The sequence below is a fragment of the Carcharhinus amblyrhynchos genome, chromosome 12 (genome assembly GCF_965287045.1).
Source record: "Carcharhinus amblyrhynchos chromosome 12, sCarAmb.v2.hapA, whole genome shotgun sequence".
Classification (NCBI taxonomy): Eukaryota; Metazoa; Chordata; class Chondrichthyes; order Carcharhiniformes; family Carcharhinidae; genus Carcharhinus; species Carcharhinus amblyrhynchos.
In genome coordinates this window covers 16,685,724-16,703,348 of record NC_137335.1, presented here as the reverse complement: position 1 = coordinate 16,703,348, position 17,625 = coordinate 16,685,724, and the positions used below count along the sequence as shown (strand labels likewise).

The 17,625-nt window shown below is 42.6% G+C and overlaps 1 protein-coding gene across 1 annotated transcript in view; it reads left to right on the top strand.

Moving 5' to 3' along the window:
- Positions 1 to 17,625, top strand: part of adgb (androglobin) — a 267,020-nt gene that overhangs the window by 128,952 nt on the left and 120,443 nt on the right. The window contains exons 15-16 of the mRNA XM_080200127.1: positions 5,548 to 5,593; positions 15,539 to 15,698. Of these exons, the coding sequence (XP_080056253.1) occupies positions 5,548 to 5,593; positions 15,539 to 15,698 (206 nt within the window). The remainder of the gene's footprint in view (positions 1 to 5,547; positions 5,594 to 15,538; positions 15,699 to 17,625) is intronic.

Sequence of the window (17,625 nt, the reverse complement as noted above, 5' to 3'; positions counted from 1 at the left end):
TGACTGACAGAGGCCTAAATTAACAGAGGGTGTGTACTTCATAAAACAATGTGCCCAGGCACCTATCGTGACAATATCAGGAATAGGCTGGCGCACATTGGGTTTTGAGATTGGGTGTGATGGTGGCAAAGTAATGCCTGTTGCTTACCCACTTTCCCTGCAATTTCGTCAGTTTATGTTGTGTCAGTTTCAATTGATGGCGTTCCCTTCTCTGAGTCATAACGTTCTGGGTTCAAGTCCTGCTCCAGGGTTTGAGCACAAAAATCAAGACTGACTCCCCAGTGCAGTACTGAGGGAGAGCTGTACTGTTTAAGTTCCCCTCTTTTAAATGGAATGTTAAACCAAAGCCCCATCTGCCTGCACAGATGAATGTAAAAGATCACACGGACTACATTGAAGAAGCTCCGGGACATTATGCTGGTCAATATTTATCCCTCAATCAAAACACAAAAACTAAATTATTTGGACAATGCTGAATACAAATTTGGCTGTCCATTTCCTACACTACAGAAATATCTATATTTTTGTATTACTTTGTTGCAAGATTTTCTTTCTTAATATCAGTTGAGGTCCTTAGTATTTTATCAGTGACAAGAGATGTCCACATCATGTGGCAAGGCCACATTTTGGACTTGGTAGAGAGGGTGGTTTACTCCTGTTCAGACATCTTGAGTCATACAGTGGGCTGCCATTGTGGACAGCACTGATCTCCTGATCACCGCAAACCCTCACCTCTCACTGGTACTTGCTTGACCAGCCTAGTTGAGCCAACCCCAATTAGCTGCTTCTCCAACTTCCATCACTGGCTTGGTTCCGGGATTGGCTGCAACAGTAACCACTGTTGTGATATTGCTTTGTTGTGTGTGTAGGGTAACGTACTGATTAGTGCACTGCTGAATATATGAATAATTTGTATTCACCATCACATTGATGTGAGGCAAGTCAATATATGATGTAGTCGTTGGGTTGGGAGCGTGGCACTGTGCATAACACCTCTGCTTCTGAGCATTATATAGATGATCTGGAGGAGGGAACCAAGTGTATGGTGTCGAAATTTGCTGATGACACCAAGATTGGTAGAACGGCAAATTGTACGGAGGGTGTGGAAAGTCTGCAGAAGGATCTACATAGGCTGGGCGAATGGGCCAGGAACTGGCAAATGGAATTTAATGTTGGCAAGTGTGAAGTTGTCCACTTTGGTAGGAATAATGGTAGGAAGGACTATTACTTACATGGCGAAAAACTGCAGCATGCAACGGTGCAGAGGAACCTCGGGGTCCTTGTGCATGAGTCTCAAAGACCCAGCCTGCAGGTGTAGCAGGTGGTCAGGAAGGCAAATGGGATGCTGGCCTTCATAGCGAGGGGGATTGAATATAAAAGTAGGGAGGTCTTGCTGCAACTGTACAGGGCACTGGTGAGGCCGCAGCTGGAGTACTGTGTGCAGTTTTGGTCGCTGCACTTACGCAAGGATATTTTGGCCTTGGAGGGAGTGCAGAGGAGGTTTACTAGGCTGATACCGGAGTTGAGGGGGTTGAACTATGAGGAGAGGCTGAATAAACTAGGCTTGTACTCGTTAGAGTTTAGAAGAATGAGGGGAGATCTCATTGAGACGTATAAGATGATGAATGGGATGGATAGGATAGAGGTGGAGAGGCTCTTCCCGCTCAGAAAGGACAGTAGGACTAGAGGGCACAGCCTCAAGATAAAGGATGGGCGGTTTAGAACAGAGTTGAGGAGGAACTTCTTCACTCAAAGGGTGGTGAATCTCTGGAATTCTCTGCCCGTTGAGGTGGTGGAGGCTGTCTCGCTAAATATATTTAAGATGCGGGTTGATAGGTTTTTGATAGGAAAGGGGATTAAGGGTTATGGGGAGAGGGCGGGAAAGTGGAACTGAGCCACGACAGATCAGCCATGATCTTATTGAATGGCGGGGCAGGCTCGAAGGGCTAGATGGCCTACTCCTGCTCTATTTCTTATGTTTTTATGTTCTTATGTTCTTAAAAAACTTCGGGTTAAAGTCCCACTCCAGGACTTGATGGCCAAGGAATGTATGGTCACAGCTGAGTATCAACTTGTAAATGCACCAATGACAAGTGGTAAGAGCAGGTGAGAGGCAGTCATTTGCAGAAACATGGCAAATGACTGCAGTACTTTGCTAAACATAATCATGGAGCAACACAGAAGTAAAGATAACTAAAACTCCTTTAAAGCTTGATACCTGAAGAAAGAAGTAGCAGTTGGAGCAGCAGTAACACATTTGATAAAAACTCTCCTGGAATCCTGTCGTTCTTCTATGAAGAACCCTTCATTTAGATTATTGATCATTGTCATATTATTTGGTGTGTTTGTGTTCAGAGACAATAACATAACAGCCACCGCTCCCAGTGGCGCTTCTGGGACTGAAGAGCTAACAGTTCTTTGAGACGGGACATCCTGGTTTGGGGGTGTGGATGGAAGCAATGGCCTCAAGTAGCTAATTGCCGGAGCCAAGTGAAATAGTGTTTTGGTTTCCAGGGCCAGCAAAGACAGGATTGTTCCTGTCTTCCTAGCTACTACATAGGCCAGACCTCTGTGTTACATTCCAGCCAATATTCCTTCATCCAAATATGTCTCATAAGCTCTATTAATTGAGACAGGTTTAGTAATTGGAGGCAGAGCCCAGAGATAAACTGAATTCCATTTTATTCAGACTTCCTGTCACCTTTTCCTCCTCTACTCACCCACCTTTGGGCATTCAGAGCAATCTCTCCTGGATTTTCACTCCCAAGGCATTGCACTCAGGTGGATAATTTCCCGGTTTGCTGCACTCACCTCAGGAAAAGTGACCCAAATGGCATTCAAAGGTAGAGATTCAGAGTAGTGGTGGTGCAGGATAAGCTTGTAGCCCTTGGACACAGGTCAGAGGCAGCTACAAGGGCTGCGAGTGCCAAGGCAGACCATTTAAAAGGTCCCCTCAGTTCTCAGGGACTTCATCCCAGTTTTTTTTAAACATTAGGCCCTCTAACCCTTAACCTTCATACCCCCAGCCCACTCCCAATGCCATACATGTCTACTCATGCCAACCCATTCCCCCAACCACTCCAAATGGTCTCCCAAAGCTTCCATGCCATCTCATGCCCCATCAACCACATTTCTCTTTAAAACCCGATGCCAACTTAGTACCATGTCATGGTGCTCACCATTTCTGTGAACAGCCTCTGGCATGTTGGAACAATGTAGGTAAGGGAAGTCAGCAAGTCAGATCCATAACTTCGGGATAAGGATTGGCTCTAAGGGCTGGATTGAAATGAAACTTCCAAATATCTATTACAGATTTCACTCTATTAAAAACAGTCTCATTCATGAAATCCCAATAAATACATTTAAATACTCCCAAACACTTAATCCCTTGTAAAAACAAACAATTGTGTTCATAACCCCCTATCAAACCAGCTAATCTATTAATAACTTCATTGAGCTGTCAGTCAAACTTTGAACTAACAGTTTCCACTGTGATATTGAAAGGTTTTCAATAGCAGGTGATCACTAATCATGCTATAATGATAGTACTTTCAACAAACAGTTATGAAAACTGCTGGAACAGATTTTTTCCAAATGTTACAGGTATAACAAACAGTTTTCAAATAAATTTCCAAAGGGCTATGTGTTTAAATAACTTGACAGCTTGACAGTTCTACATACCTTATCCTTCATCAAAGGAGACCACGTCATCACCCTCAGCACCATAAAAGACACTTGAGAGGAGTTGTTTCAGAAAATGAGTGGCCAGCTGTCGGAGCTTCTCTATGATGTGGAGATGCCGGCGTTGCACTGGGGTAAAACAGAAAGAAATCCCACACCAGTTTAAAATCCAAACAGGTTTATTTGTAGCAAAAGCCCCAGGCTTTCGGGACAGCCTGCCCCTTCGTCAGGTGGCTGGGAACTTCTCAATAACAGTGATTTTCTGATCTCAGATATAAATTCTGGCAATATCAGATGGAGGTATAGGAAGTATACTACTGCAACAACCACGTAAACCATCATTTGCCATTCATTAGCCTTTGGTGTCAAAAAGAGGGGAACAGTTTGATCTATAGATCTTCAGATGTTCCAGGGAGATAAACATCTCCAAAGTAAACCCTTTAGGGCCAATTTTACATTTTCAGCCTGTACAGAGCAAGAAGGTTAACATTATTTTACCACCTACTCTATGACTCACAATTTGTCAGCATCGTGTAATGCCATTACCTTTCTAGAATAGTGATGATGGCGGAATATATCTGCCAGTGGCATGTAATGGTTAAGCTTAGGATCACCCAAAGCAACTGGTTCAACTGTTCTGACATCATTTGGCTTTAAGATAGCTTTGGATTCCAGGTACTGGTAAAACATGATACCTCCTATTGGATTATAAGCAGGATATATCCCAAGATATTGGTACCAGCAGGACAGATCACCTACTGGAACCACCAGCTCAAAGCATTGCTTTAATAAAAAATCCGGGGCTGGGATTCTCCCAAAAAAGAGTCCACAATTCGCATGAAAATGGGAGTAACTCCTGCTGGTTTTTTTAACGGGATTTTTAGATTGAATCCCCTGCACTCTGAGCACTGCAGAGTGTCCTAGTGGGATTCACTCTGAAAATCCAGGGGCAGGACCTATTCCTGCCTGAAAGGCTGGCAGCATAATGCTGAGCGGGCCATTGCGCATGCGGCAATCTGTCAGTACTGGGATTGGCGTATGCGCAGTGGCCCTGCATTGCCGGCCTCCCAATCACTGGCCAGCCCCGCAACCATTCATCACTGCCCCTCCAACTCCCCACTCCCAATCACTGGCATCAGGAACCTCTCTGGGCCAGGCCCGATGTCCCCCCACCTCCCCCACCCACTCCAGCCAACCCCGATCACCTGATTTCCACCCTGCCCCATCCGGATGGCCAGCCCTGATCACCATCCTCCTTCCCTCTGCCACCAATCCCTGTGCAGAGTGGCAGAAGAACTGCCTCCTCCCCATTGCTTGCTCCATACAGGCTCTGACCCCCCCCCCCCCTTGGCACTGCCCAATGCTCAGTTGGCAGTGCCAGGGTACCCCTTAGGTATTGCCAGTTTGCCCCTTGGGCAGTGCTAGGAGCCAGGTGGCAGTTGCATGCTGGCACTGCCCAGAAGGTACCCCCCCATTGCCCCCAACCTCCTGGGGGGGGGGGGGCCTTCTTGGTCTCTGTTCCCTCCAGCAATGTCAAGCTGCCTGTTCCCCATTATTGGGGAGCAGTAGTCAATGCTAGTGGGTCTGGAGATTTCAGTCCTGTGCCTGCTAATGGGATGAAGATAGGGGTTTAAATATTGAAATCAACTCTGCGCCAATTTACAGCACAAGGCTAATGCACCGGCATGCGCGGAGGCTGTGGCACCCATCTGGGAGCCTGTGAAATAGCCTCCACTGACGACATCTCCTGGCACATAGGGCAGAGCAGCAAGCTGGGAGAATCGCCCCCTCCCCCCTCCAAATTGTTGATCTGCCATTGTGTGCTATTCTTTTGGCTGTGCATTTTACTCTGTTTTCTTTTAACAGGAAGAACCTATGTATGTTCGACACCCAATGGAGAGCTTAATTGAAGGTGAGTTTTCATTTTTTACAACACTGAAGATTTTTTTGTGAGTGGGATGCAAGAATAAGGAAGGTGAGACAAGCGACTGGGAAATAAATTCATTGCCCTTGTTGATGTTTTCATGATACAGAGGGTGATACTATCAAGAAGGAGTTGCTTGAAACCCATGATTTTTTTTTAAGTAGACAACAAAATAATGGACCTTTCTGTTTCTTGAGTGGTTCTTTTCTCGAATTATTAATAATGACTGTAATTTTAGGCTCTGTTTCTCCATTGTTTCCATTAAGAATAAAAATGCTTCCGTCCGAGTAAATAAACCAATAGGAAAAGCAGAAAGCCAGAGTTTCTAACTCAAATCTACACACTCAAGTACAGAACTTTGGAAGATCCCACTGCAGAAGGAGGCCATTCAATGCATTTTATCCCTGTTGGCTGTTTGTTAAAACTAGTGCTATTTACTCTCTAAGGCCTGGATTTTCACCATGTCAGGCTGCCTTGGGAGTTCTTTAAAAATGGCAGCTGAGACCTAATTCCAGGATCTTTGACCACATTTCCAGGGTTTCCAATTGTCAATTAAGCAATGATTTCTCCTGGGCTCAGGTGTCTCACAAGGCTAATGGATGTTTGGGCTCTCAGCCAAGCTTCATTATGTATGTTAGGTTGAGAACCCAGACATCCATTAGCGTACTAAAACACCTGTGTCTCAGTGAAAGCATCTCTTGATTAACAGCTCTGGCTCACTGATCTTTGATGTTACTTTCACAATGTTTATTTATACAAAGCTCAGAGATTTCAAGTGCCTGTAGTTTCAACTATTGAAACTTTAAAGGGGCTGGATGATTGACACTGTTATTGCCCTGTAGTAAAAAGGAATTTTTTTTAAAGATATAACATTGTCAATGAATGACTGTTCTTAAAGTTTTTCTTAACATCCTACTATCATGCTCAGGGTTATTGCTTCAGGCAATGTATTATATGTGAATAGGCATGGAAGTGCCATAGCTTGGCATAGAGGGCATGAGGGGCTATAGGGGGTGTTTGTGGGGGAGGGGGGGAAGTTACCTTGGTATGGATTGCATGAGGGATTGTAGAGAGGTGGGTGGAGGTGCATGAAGTGGCATGGATGGGACATAGGGAGTGTTTTGGGGGTGAGGGCTGGAAGGCATTCCAATTTTTATTTTCACTGTGATGAAATCCTACAACACTGAAGTGAGCCTTTTACACAGTCCAGCTCAGCACCGGCACACTCTGTGGCTGCCTGCAAACTTTGCCCTGAGTTGGCTGGCATGACCTCAGACCTTCTCCTCCGCCTTTGTGTGCACTTTCTCCTGAGGTGGGCAGACCGAGTGAAGAATTTTCCTGACCAACCTTGAGGCTGAAAATCCAGGCTGAGATCTTTCCGTGCCTTCCTTTGCCTCAAACACTTATCCAATTTTCTGTCTTGAGAAAATGTCTCCCCATTTTAAGATGCAAGCTTTTTAATCATGAGGTCCAGAGCTTTTGACACAAATGACTGGCTTCCTGATATGAGGAACCGCTATGTTAATCCTGTGTCCAGTGCTGTGAAAAGAGAAAATGCAATATATAGGTATAGTGTATGCTCCCTTGTGCAGAGCTTGTAGGGGTTATAGAATCCTAGAAATACATAGCACAGAATATATTTGACTCGTTGGGCGGGATTTTCTGACCATGCTCGCTCCAAGACTGGAAAATCCCACCAGAGGTCAACAGACCTTTGCACGGCCTGTGTCCCACATTCCTGTGGCGGGCAGAATGGGAACATTCCACCCTTTGTGTCTGTTGGGCGGCTTCCAACAGGAGTTGTCCACTGGAATTCTATTTCCATTCTCTTCTCCCATTTTCAGAATCGTCTAACGTAAGTGGATGCTATTTTCTCTCTTCCATAAATCAATTCGTCACTTAGCTGTATCTAAAATTGCTGTTGCTCAATCACTGTCCATCACAATAAGACTGGAACAACTCTTGCAGCATACCACTGTGAAAATTGTGACAAAACAGCAGCTCAGCCTGTTTAATCCTTTTTGCTGTCCCCAAATCTTCAGCAATATTCTTTTTAATATCTGTAGCAACTTCCTCAAGGGTGTAAGTTTAATTTGCGTTGATTCCAACATCTCTTTCCTCTCCAGAGACCCGAAATAAAGAGGGAGCATAAAATTTGACCTTGTGAGTGCCCTTTAATGTTGGTAACTATTCAGACAATCACTAATTTTCTCATCTTTCTATTCTACACATCAGCAAGAGAAAGTGGAGGCACACAACCAGCTAGCCCATCAGCCCCAATCTCGGGAACACCTTGGATAAGGACCCGCTAGATATAGACCCGTCACTGCATTCACATACATCCTCCACCAGTGTAGAAATACACACTTCATTGTGACCTAGTTGCACAGCAGGCTTGGGGTTACCTCTGCTAAGCAGAGCACAGATTTGGATCCATGGCAGGCAGAGGCAGTGACAACATATTAGAACAGAGGATGGAGGAATCATTCCATATTCAGTCTGATGTCATTCCACTGACACCCTGGCATTTTGTGGTCACCACTGAAAAGGTGGCAACCTCCATACAGACCTTGATCCAACAGAATACTCAGTTTCTGATGGATATGCATGAAGATCTGCACACCATCGCTATAGCCAACAGAGTTCCAGCAACGGCTAGGCAAAAAGCAGATACGGCACCTCAATCTCCAGCTGCTCAGGCCAAGGTGGATGCACGAGCCCCACAGCTGAAGACCCTAAGCGAGCTGGGATGCTTCAGAGGACACCTGCCAAGGTCATCATAGACAACAGGGCGTAGTGGTTCTCAGACTGTCTCCACCTCTACTTGATGTCAAGGAAGAACGTAAGCCAGCTTTGTGCTCTCAAAATCTCTTCATTTTTTCCTCCTATGGGGAATAGAGGAAGAAAAATGAAATTTTGAGAGCACAAAAATGGCATTGATGTTCACTAAACTGTATATACTTTGCACATTTACAAACCTATTTTGTTTCTCAAATTCTCATCTCACAAATGGCTGTTCAGTGTGTTGCAACGCTCTAAAGTGATACAGAGCTAACAGGTGCCTCCCCTCGTCATATGTTCCGCATGTCTGTTTTGGGTTTATAGTGACTGCATCATCTCATTACAGTGTGCTGCCTTTCTGTCCACTGCAGTGACATGAGCAAAGCCTCTTCCTCAAGTAGCCTGGTGGTTGGACAATGCATATCTTTGACTTGCCCCAGAGGATTACATCATGTGGCCTCATGATTATGGATTTTGTTGTCTGGTTTATTCTCCTGATGCTTCTTTACTGAAGACTGGTGTTACAATCCAGCTGATATTAATTGCCATGCAAACCGAATCCTAAAGGGAAACTTTGACGATGTAACGTAACTTGTCTTTCCGTATTTCAGTAACAAGAAGGTACATTTACCGAATTCAAAGCGCTTTATGGCTGCATGGTAGGTCAGTGTTGACATGGTTTCCTCCTTCCCCTCTATTATTCTGCCCCTTGACTCTCAAAGCCTGTCCATCTCGACAGGTTACAAGCTAGGAGTGTAATCAAATATTCCTCACTTGCATGGATGAGTTCTGTTCCAATAACACCCAAGAAGCTCAGTGCCATTCAAAATAAAGCAAGACTTGATTGGCATCTCATCCACCATCTTAAATATTTGCCCCCTCCACCACCAGTGCACTGGGCAGCATAGTGTTGATCATTGCAGCATCTCGCGAAAGCTTCTTCGACAAACCTTCCAAACTTGTGACCTCTACCTCCTGCAAGTTACATACCATCTTGACTTGGAAATGTATCGTCGTTCTTTGACTGTCACTAAATCAAAACTCCCTCCCGAATAGCACTGAACCCTAGTACCCACAAACTGTAGCAGTTCAAGAATGTAATATATCACTACCTTATCAATGCACAGTAAGAAGTATCACAACACCAGGTTAAAGTCCAACAGGTTTATTTGGAATCACAAGCTTTCGGAGTGCTGCTCCTTCATCAGGTGAGTGGACTCAACTCACCTGTTGAACTTTAACCTGGTATTATGAGACTTCTTCCTGTGTCCACCTCAGTCCAATGCTGGCATCTTCACATCATACATTATCAAGTGTTGTTAGGGATGGGCAATAAATACTGCCCTTATCAGCAACACCCACATTCGCAATATTGCCTGCTTCCAGTCAACCTGCTGTTGCAATTCTAACTCCTGCTTTGTCACCTCTAGACTCAACTGTCCCAATGCTCTCCTGATTTCACTCCAGTTCCCCACATTCTGTAAACTTTAACTCATTTCAAAATTCAGCTATCTCTATCTTACTCCGCACCAAGACCCACTCATCTATCACTCTTGTCTTCATTGATTTGCATTGACTCACGGTACTTGAGTAACTCTGATTTAAAGTTCTCAACATCTTTTCCAACCCTCCAATCCTTCCCAGAACTCTCCATTTCTTAAACTCTGGCCTCTGGCACATCTCCAAATCTCGCTCCTTTAAGATTCGCTTCAAAACCAAACTTTTTGACCATGTCTTTAACCCTTTCTAACATCCCCTTTGGTTCAGCATTCATTTTTGTCTTATTATATCTTTTGATGTTTCTCTGTGTTAAAAATAAATACAAGTAAACAATCTCTCCTGAATCAGATTAGCATGAATTATGTATTTTGGCAGCACAGTGACAGCAATCTGCTGCTTAGCCTCTATGACATCATATGTAGTTCAATACCATTCCCACCACCTTGCTAGCTCCAATAACTTAATGTTATTTATATCACTTGTTGTTAAGCCTGGAGCTACCTATCCTAATTTCTTGCTCTACGAATATCTGGGCTCTCTATGAACATTACTTTAAGCTTTATTTTGTCCTTAGCCATTTCACTTTAAGCAGTTTCATAAATCACTTGCTCTTAATTCAGCATGAATCAATGCCATCTGCCACTTAACATGTCCTTACATGGGGCTCCTCAGGACATTTTCATGATTTCTTGTTGCTTATCTTCATGTTTTCTTAAGGCCATACTGTTTTCTTATAATTTCTGCTCAAGTACACTGAATTAGTTTACCATTATTGTCATCTCATCACATCCCTCCTCTATCCTTCACTTCATACATGTGTTTCTGAGAAGAAACCAATTTGTCATTACCCACCATTAACAACAGATTGAAAGGAATCATCCGAATTCAACTTTCTGTTTCGGCTTTTCTTCCCACTCAACAAAGTCCCTTTCACTACAGCTAGATTTATGTTAAATATATTTCTTGTTCTTATTAAATGTCTTTTTAACTATTACATTATTAGAGCAGCAGGATAGCTCAGTAGTTAGCACTGCTGCCTCACAACACCAAGGAACATAAGAACATAAGAAATAGGAGCAGGAGTAGGCCATCTAGCCCCTCGAGCCAGCCCTGCCATTCAATAAGATCATGGCTGATCTGAAGTGGCTCAGTTCCACTTTCCCGCTTTCCCCCCATAACCCTTGATCCCCTTGCCTACCAAAAACCTATCTATCCGCATCTTAAATATATTTAGCGAGGTAGCCTCCACCACTTCACTAAATATATTTAAGACGTGGGTAGATAGGGACCTGGGTTCGATTCCAGCCTTGAATGACTGTGTCGCGTTTGCACATTCTTCCCGTGTCTGCATGTGTTCCCCACCCCCCACACTCCAAATATGTGCATGTTATGTGGATTGGCTATGCTCAATTGCCCTTTAGTATCAGGAGGATTGGCAGGGTAAATTTGTGGGGTTATGGGGATAGAGCCTGGGTGAGATTGTTGTCAGCACAGGCTCAATGGGCTGAATGGCCTCCTTCTACACTGTAGTGATTCTGTGATTATTGCTGATACCCTCTGGTTGATCAATTGTAGGTGTTTTCACTCATTCAATCTCCCATCACAGGGTTTCAGGAAAGTTCAATTTCCACCAATTCTGTGGAAACTTAACAATACCGCCTCCAAAAGATGAATTGCTTGACCTTTTTTATTTGAGTTTTTCTTTTAAGAAAAACGTAAGACTGAAAGTCATTTTTAATCCACATTCTTTACATTGTACCATTGAATAGTTTCATGAGTACCATATAACCTGTATTGTGGTAACATGACCAAATCTATGTTGTCGCATTTCTGTATTGAAGACAGTGAGTTATAATACTTGGCTGCTGCAAATGCTTCTATAACAGTGCTGACTTTAGAGACAGTGTCTATAAAGTGCTGTAACACTGACGGAAGTGAGGAATTACACAAATAATGCAAATTGTCTCCAGTTACTAGCATAATTGCTATTTAAAATCAGCTTTCAGGTATTTCTCGGACTCTCACTGAGCTTACTTGTTCAAAACAGGAATTACATTGCTGCAGACTGGAAAAATAAGTGACCATGTATAACAATTGAACTCAGTGCATCCACTATTTACACTACAGTTGGCTGATTAAGTCAGGAGGAACAGCAGTGGGTGGTAGGGTGACACATTAGGTAGATAGCCCAATAGTGCAGATAAGCACACATTTATGTAATAAAGGCAAAATTCTGCAGATGCTGGAAATTTGAACTAAAAACAGAAAAATGTTGCAAAAACTCAGCAGCCTGACAGCATGTAAAAAAGAGAGCAATAGAGTTAACGTTTTGAGTCCTGAAATGTCTTGAAAGCTTCAAAAACAGATCTATACAGGACCTTTCATGACCTCAGTATGTCTGAAAGCAATTTGCAGCCAATGGAGTACTTTAAAGTGTGTTAACATAGGAACCTCGCAATCTTATTCTGCCTGATCAGTATCTTAACTCCATCCATCCCTGGTGGACTCATAACCATTAATACCATGAGTCCGTGAAGGATGGATGGAGTTAAGATGCTGATCAGGCAGAACAGGGTTGAGGTGTTTCTATGTTCAAACACTTTAAATATACTTCATTGGCTGCAAGTTGCTTCCAGACATACTGAGGACATGAAAGCTCCTATATAAATTTCTGCTTAAAGCTTTCAAGAGTGATAAGGACTCAGAATGTTATTTCTATTTCTGAATGGTGAAGTAGGCTCAAAATGTTTTCGTTTTGAAGCCGTTTTGAAATTTTTAATTGACCTAAAGCTTCACCAGCTCTTCGCGGATGATAAGCCAGTAGATTCTGTCACAGCCCCTTAGTGGTCTCTCTCTATTTTTAAGGTAAAGCCCCCTTGTTTTGGAATCTCTCAGCAGACCAAATAGTTTAAATCTATCAACCGATCAATTATTTTGTTCATCTTAAACGTCTTAATTAGTTCATTCACCAGTCCTCTACACTGGAGGGAATACAAGCTGACTCTATGCAACTTGTTCTCCTACTTTAACCCTTTCAGCTCCAGTATGTTTCTGGTGAATCTGCATTACATCCCCTCCAAGGCCAATATATCCTTCCTGCAATGCAGAGTTGAGACCAAATGTCATATTCCAGAGTAACCAGGGCTCTGTACAACAATAAGATAGTGTCCATCTGTTTGTATTTCAGCCCTCTTGAAATGAAAGTTAACATTCCATTAGCTTCTTGAATTATTTGTTTGTCCCTGTCGACTAGCTTTCAGTGATTTATCTAATTAGACTTAGAAAATAGGAGCAGGAGTAGGCCATTCAGCCCTTTGAGCCTGCTCCGCCGTTCATTATGATTGTGACTGATCATCCAACGCAGTAACCTGTTCCCATTCCCCCCCACCCTGCTCCACCTGCCATATCCTTTGATCCCTCTAGGCCCAAGAGCTATATTTAAATTCTTCTTGAAAACATACCATGTTTTGGCCTCAACTGCTTTTTGTAGCAGCTAATTCCACAGGCATACCGCTCTCTGGAAGAAATTTCTAATCTCAGTCATAAATAGTTTATCCTGTATCCTTAGACTGTGACTCCTGGTTCTGGATTCTTCTGCCATTAGAACACCTTTCCTGCATCCATTTTATCTAGTCTTGTTAGAATTTTATAGATTTGTATGAGATTCCCTACTCCCCTCAAGCTTTTAACTCCAGCAAATATAATCCAACCATCTCAATTTCTTCTCATATGTCAGTCCTGTCATCCCAGGAATTAGACTGGTAGACCTTCGCTGCACCCCCTCTATAGCAAGAACATCCTTTCTCAGATAAGAATACCAAAACTGTCTACTTTATTTCAGTGTGGTCTCACCAAGGCTGTGAATAATTGCATCCCTGCTCCTGTACTCCTCTCACTATGAAGGCCAATATATCATTTGCCTTCTTTACTGCATGTTGCACCTGCATGCTTAGCTTCAGTATGAGGACACCCAAATCTTGTTGCACATTCCCCTCTCAAAATCCAAAGTCAGATAATAATTTGCCTTCCTGTTTTTGCTGCCAAAGGAGATAACCTCACATTTAGCCACATTTTACTACATCTGACATGCATTTGCCCACTCAGCTTGTCCAAGTCACAATGAAGCATCTCTGTATCCTCCTCACAGCTCACTTTCCCACATAGCTTTGTGTCATCTGCAAATTTGGAGATATTACATTTGGTTCCCTCATCTAAATTGTTAATATGTATTGTGAATAGCTGGAGTCCTGGCACTGATCTCTGTGGTACTCCACTAGTCACTGCTTGCAATTTGGAAAAAGATCTGTTTATTCCAATTTTTTTATTTCCTCTCTGCCAACCAGTTTTCTATCAATCGCAATATCTACTTCAATCACATGCATTTTAATCTTACACACTAATCTTTTGTATGGGACTTTGTTAAAAGTCTTCCAGAATAAACAACACCCACTACTTCCCGCTCATGAACTCTACTAATTACATGTTCAAAGAATTCTAATAGATTTGTCAAGCATGATTTCCCTTTCATAAATCCATGCTGACTCTGTTTCCAAATGCTCTGCTATTCAATCTTTTATAATGAATTCTAGCATCTTAACTCCATCCATCCTTCATGAACTCATAACCCTTAGTACCATGAGTCCATGAAAGATGGATGGAGTTAAGATGCTGATCAGGCAAAATAGGATTGATAGGTTCTAATGTTAACACATTTTAAAAGTACTTCACTGGGTGCAAATTGCTTCCATCAACCTTATTTACTTCAGTGTATCAGCAGGCTTAGATATACCACTCTCTATTCCTGAAACCATCATATATTTATAACATGCAAAAAACCAAGGCTTCAGTACAGATCCCTGAGGACATCAGTAATAATATTTTGCCAGTTTGATCATGTACCCATTATCCCTCTTCTTCCTGCCAATGTATTTTCTACCTAAGCTAGTATGTTGCTTCCCTGTCCATACACTCACATTTTTGTTAACAGTGACTTGCATGGAACTTTGTCAAATGCCTTTTGCAAGTCCATATATAATAACATCCATTGCTAGTTATTGTTGTACTGAAGGAAACATGGCCATCTAAATGACCCTACAATTAATGACCATATGAATTTAATTCACTGTCCAAAATACTGGTGCAATGTGTATCAATTAATGCCCTCATTTCAGCACAGAATTTAGCATCTGATCCCAAAGCTATGACTTCCCACTAGCAGTTGGTCCATAACGTCTCTTGAAAACAGTCCATTTTCTTTTAGTGCTGTAACTAAAAGCTCAGGTCAATTCATAGCGTTTTGTCTGACACAGAATGTTGTGGATTCAAAACCCACTCCAGAGGCTTCAATATAATCTAGGCTGACATTCCACCTCATTATGAAAGGAGTCTTGTGTGGATCTCTGGGATGAGATATTAAACTAGCCTACCAGTTCAGGTAGAGGTGAAACCTCTCATGGCAATATTTTTAAAGATTTCTCCCAATGTCCTGTTCTAAATTCCTCCCCCAACATATTTCAACTCCTTTGCCATTTCAGTGATGTCACTATATGCACGTTGACTGCATTTCCAAAGTAACTAATGGGTTACAAAGTTATGAGGACATGATTTCCCGCAAGTTTTTTTTTCCTAATGATTATACCTTATGTATTTCAGACAGCACTTTCAGCATACCCAGTGGTAGCCCACTGTTTTCCCAAGTGTCCATCGCAGCATTGAACTTGGACAATATCACCGAACCTGCTAGCCCATTACAACAAAAGATCTACTGTAAAGAAAAATGGATCGATTATGAAGACTTTTGCAAGTGTTTTCAGTAAGGCAAGACTCCTGCTGTTAATATCCTATTTCAACAGTTGCAAAGTTAATTCCATCAGGTTCTTGTATCCAATTATTCATTTGTAAAAGTTGACATAATTCAAGTAAAGAAAATCAGGGACCAAAAACTATAAGGCCCAATCCAAGTGGATGCACTAGGCTTCCACCTGCTGGAACTTCCAGCTTGGATCTTGCATGAAGTTTATGAGATCATTGAGAAGCCATGTCATTCACGTGTGGCCAGTGAGTGCCTTCATCACTATGAATGAGCAAACGCTCATGTTTCATGAAATCTCTAGTTGCTACCAGCTGTATTGGGGTAGCAGGGAGAATGGTTTGGGAAAAATGATTCATATCTCACTTTTCACAACTTTGAGATGTCCTAAAATACTTTACAGTCAATTCATACTTTTAATTGTAATTCCTTTCATTTGTGGGTAGCATGGTGGGACAGTGGTTAGCATTGCTGCCTCACAGCGCTAAGGACCTGGGCTCAATTCCCAGCTTGGGTCACAGTCTGTGTGGAGTTTGCACACTCTCCCGATGTCTGCAGGGGTTTCCTCCCTCAGTCCAAAGATGTGCAGGTTAGGTGGATTGGCATTGCTAAATTGCCCCTTAGTGTTAGGAGGACTAGGTAGGGTAAATGTATGGGGTTATGGGGATAGGACCTGTGTGGGATTGTTGTCAGTGCATACTCGATGGGCCGAATGGCCTTCTTCTGCTCTATGATTCTATGATAATGCAGACAATATTATGGTCAATTTCTACACAGCAAGTTCCATGAGTATTAATGTAATAATGACCAGATCATCAGTTTGTTGGTAATGTTGGCTGATGAATAAATATTGGCCTGGGGTTACTCCCTTGCTGTTGTCCACAATAACATTATTGAATTTTTTAAGTCCATCCAAGAGGACAGGTAGAGCCTTGGACAAGAGGATGTTCCTCTTGTGGGTGAGTTCAGAACTAGGGGGCAATTAAAATTAGGAGTTGCCCTTTTAGAACAAGAGATGAGGCGAGTGTGTTTTTATTGGAGGATTGTGCACCTTTGGAACTCCTTGCCTTAGAAGGTGATGGAGTCAGGGTCATTGAATAATTTTAAGGTGGAGGTTAAAGGGTTCTTGTATGCAAGAGAATCAAAGATTATCGGGAATAGATTGAAATGTGGAATTTGAAACAGAACTAGACTAGCCATGATATTATTGAAGGCAAAGCAGGTTGGAGGAGCCAAATGACCTACTCTTGCTCCTACTTTGTATGTTTATGTCTTTAACATCCTACCCGAAGGGCTGCACCTCCAGCCATGCAGCACTTCCTCAGTGCTGCACTGGAGTGTCAGCCTGGAATTTTATGCTCAGATCTTGAGAGTGAGACATAAAACCACAAACTTTGCATTGAATAACCTTGAATTTACCATACAAAAACAGTTTATTTAGCTCAACTGGTCTGTATTAAAGTGTGTGCCAGACACAAGCTCCTCCAATACCTCTGCATCAAATCATACCAGCATCTCATCTTTCCTCACATACCTATCTAGCTTCCCCTTAAATGCATCTAGGCAATTTGCCTCAACCAATCCACGTGATAGCAAGTTCCAAATTCTTACCAGTTTGGCCGAGTTTCCTTTTGGATTTATTAGTGCCTATAGTGTATTTACAGCCCTTAGTTTAGGTCTCCCAACATGTGGTAACATCTTCTCCCCATCTGCCCAATGAAACCATTTCAAAACTTTATAGACCTCAATCAAGTCACCCTTCAGCCTTCTCTTTTCTTGAGGTAAGAGCCCATGCTATCCAACTTTTCGATAGTTATAGCCTATCCTTTCTGTAGTCAGATATTTTTATTCATTCATGAGATATGGGGATCACTGGCTAGCATTTATTTCCCATCCCTTCCCTAATTTCCCTTAGAAAGTGATGGTGAGC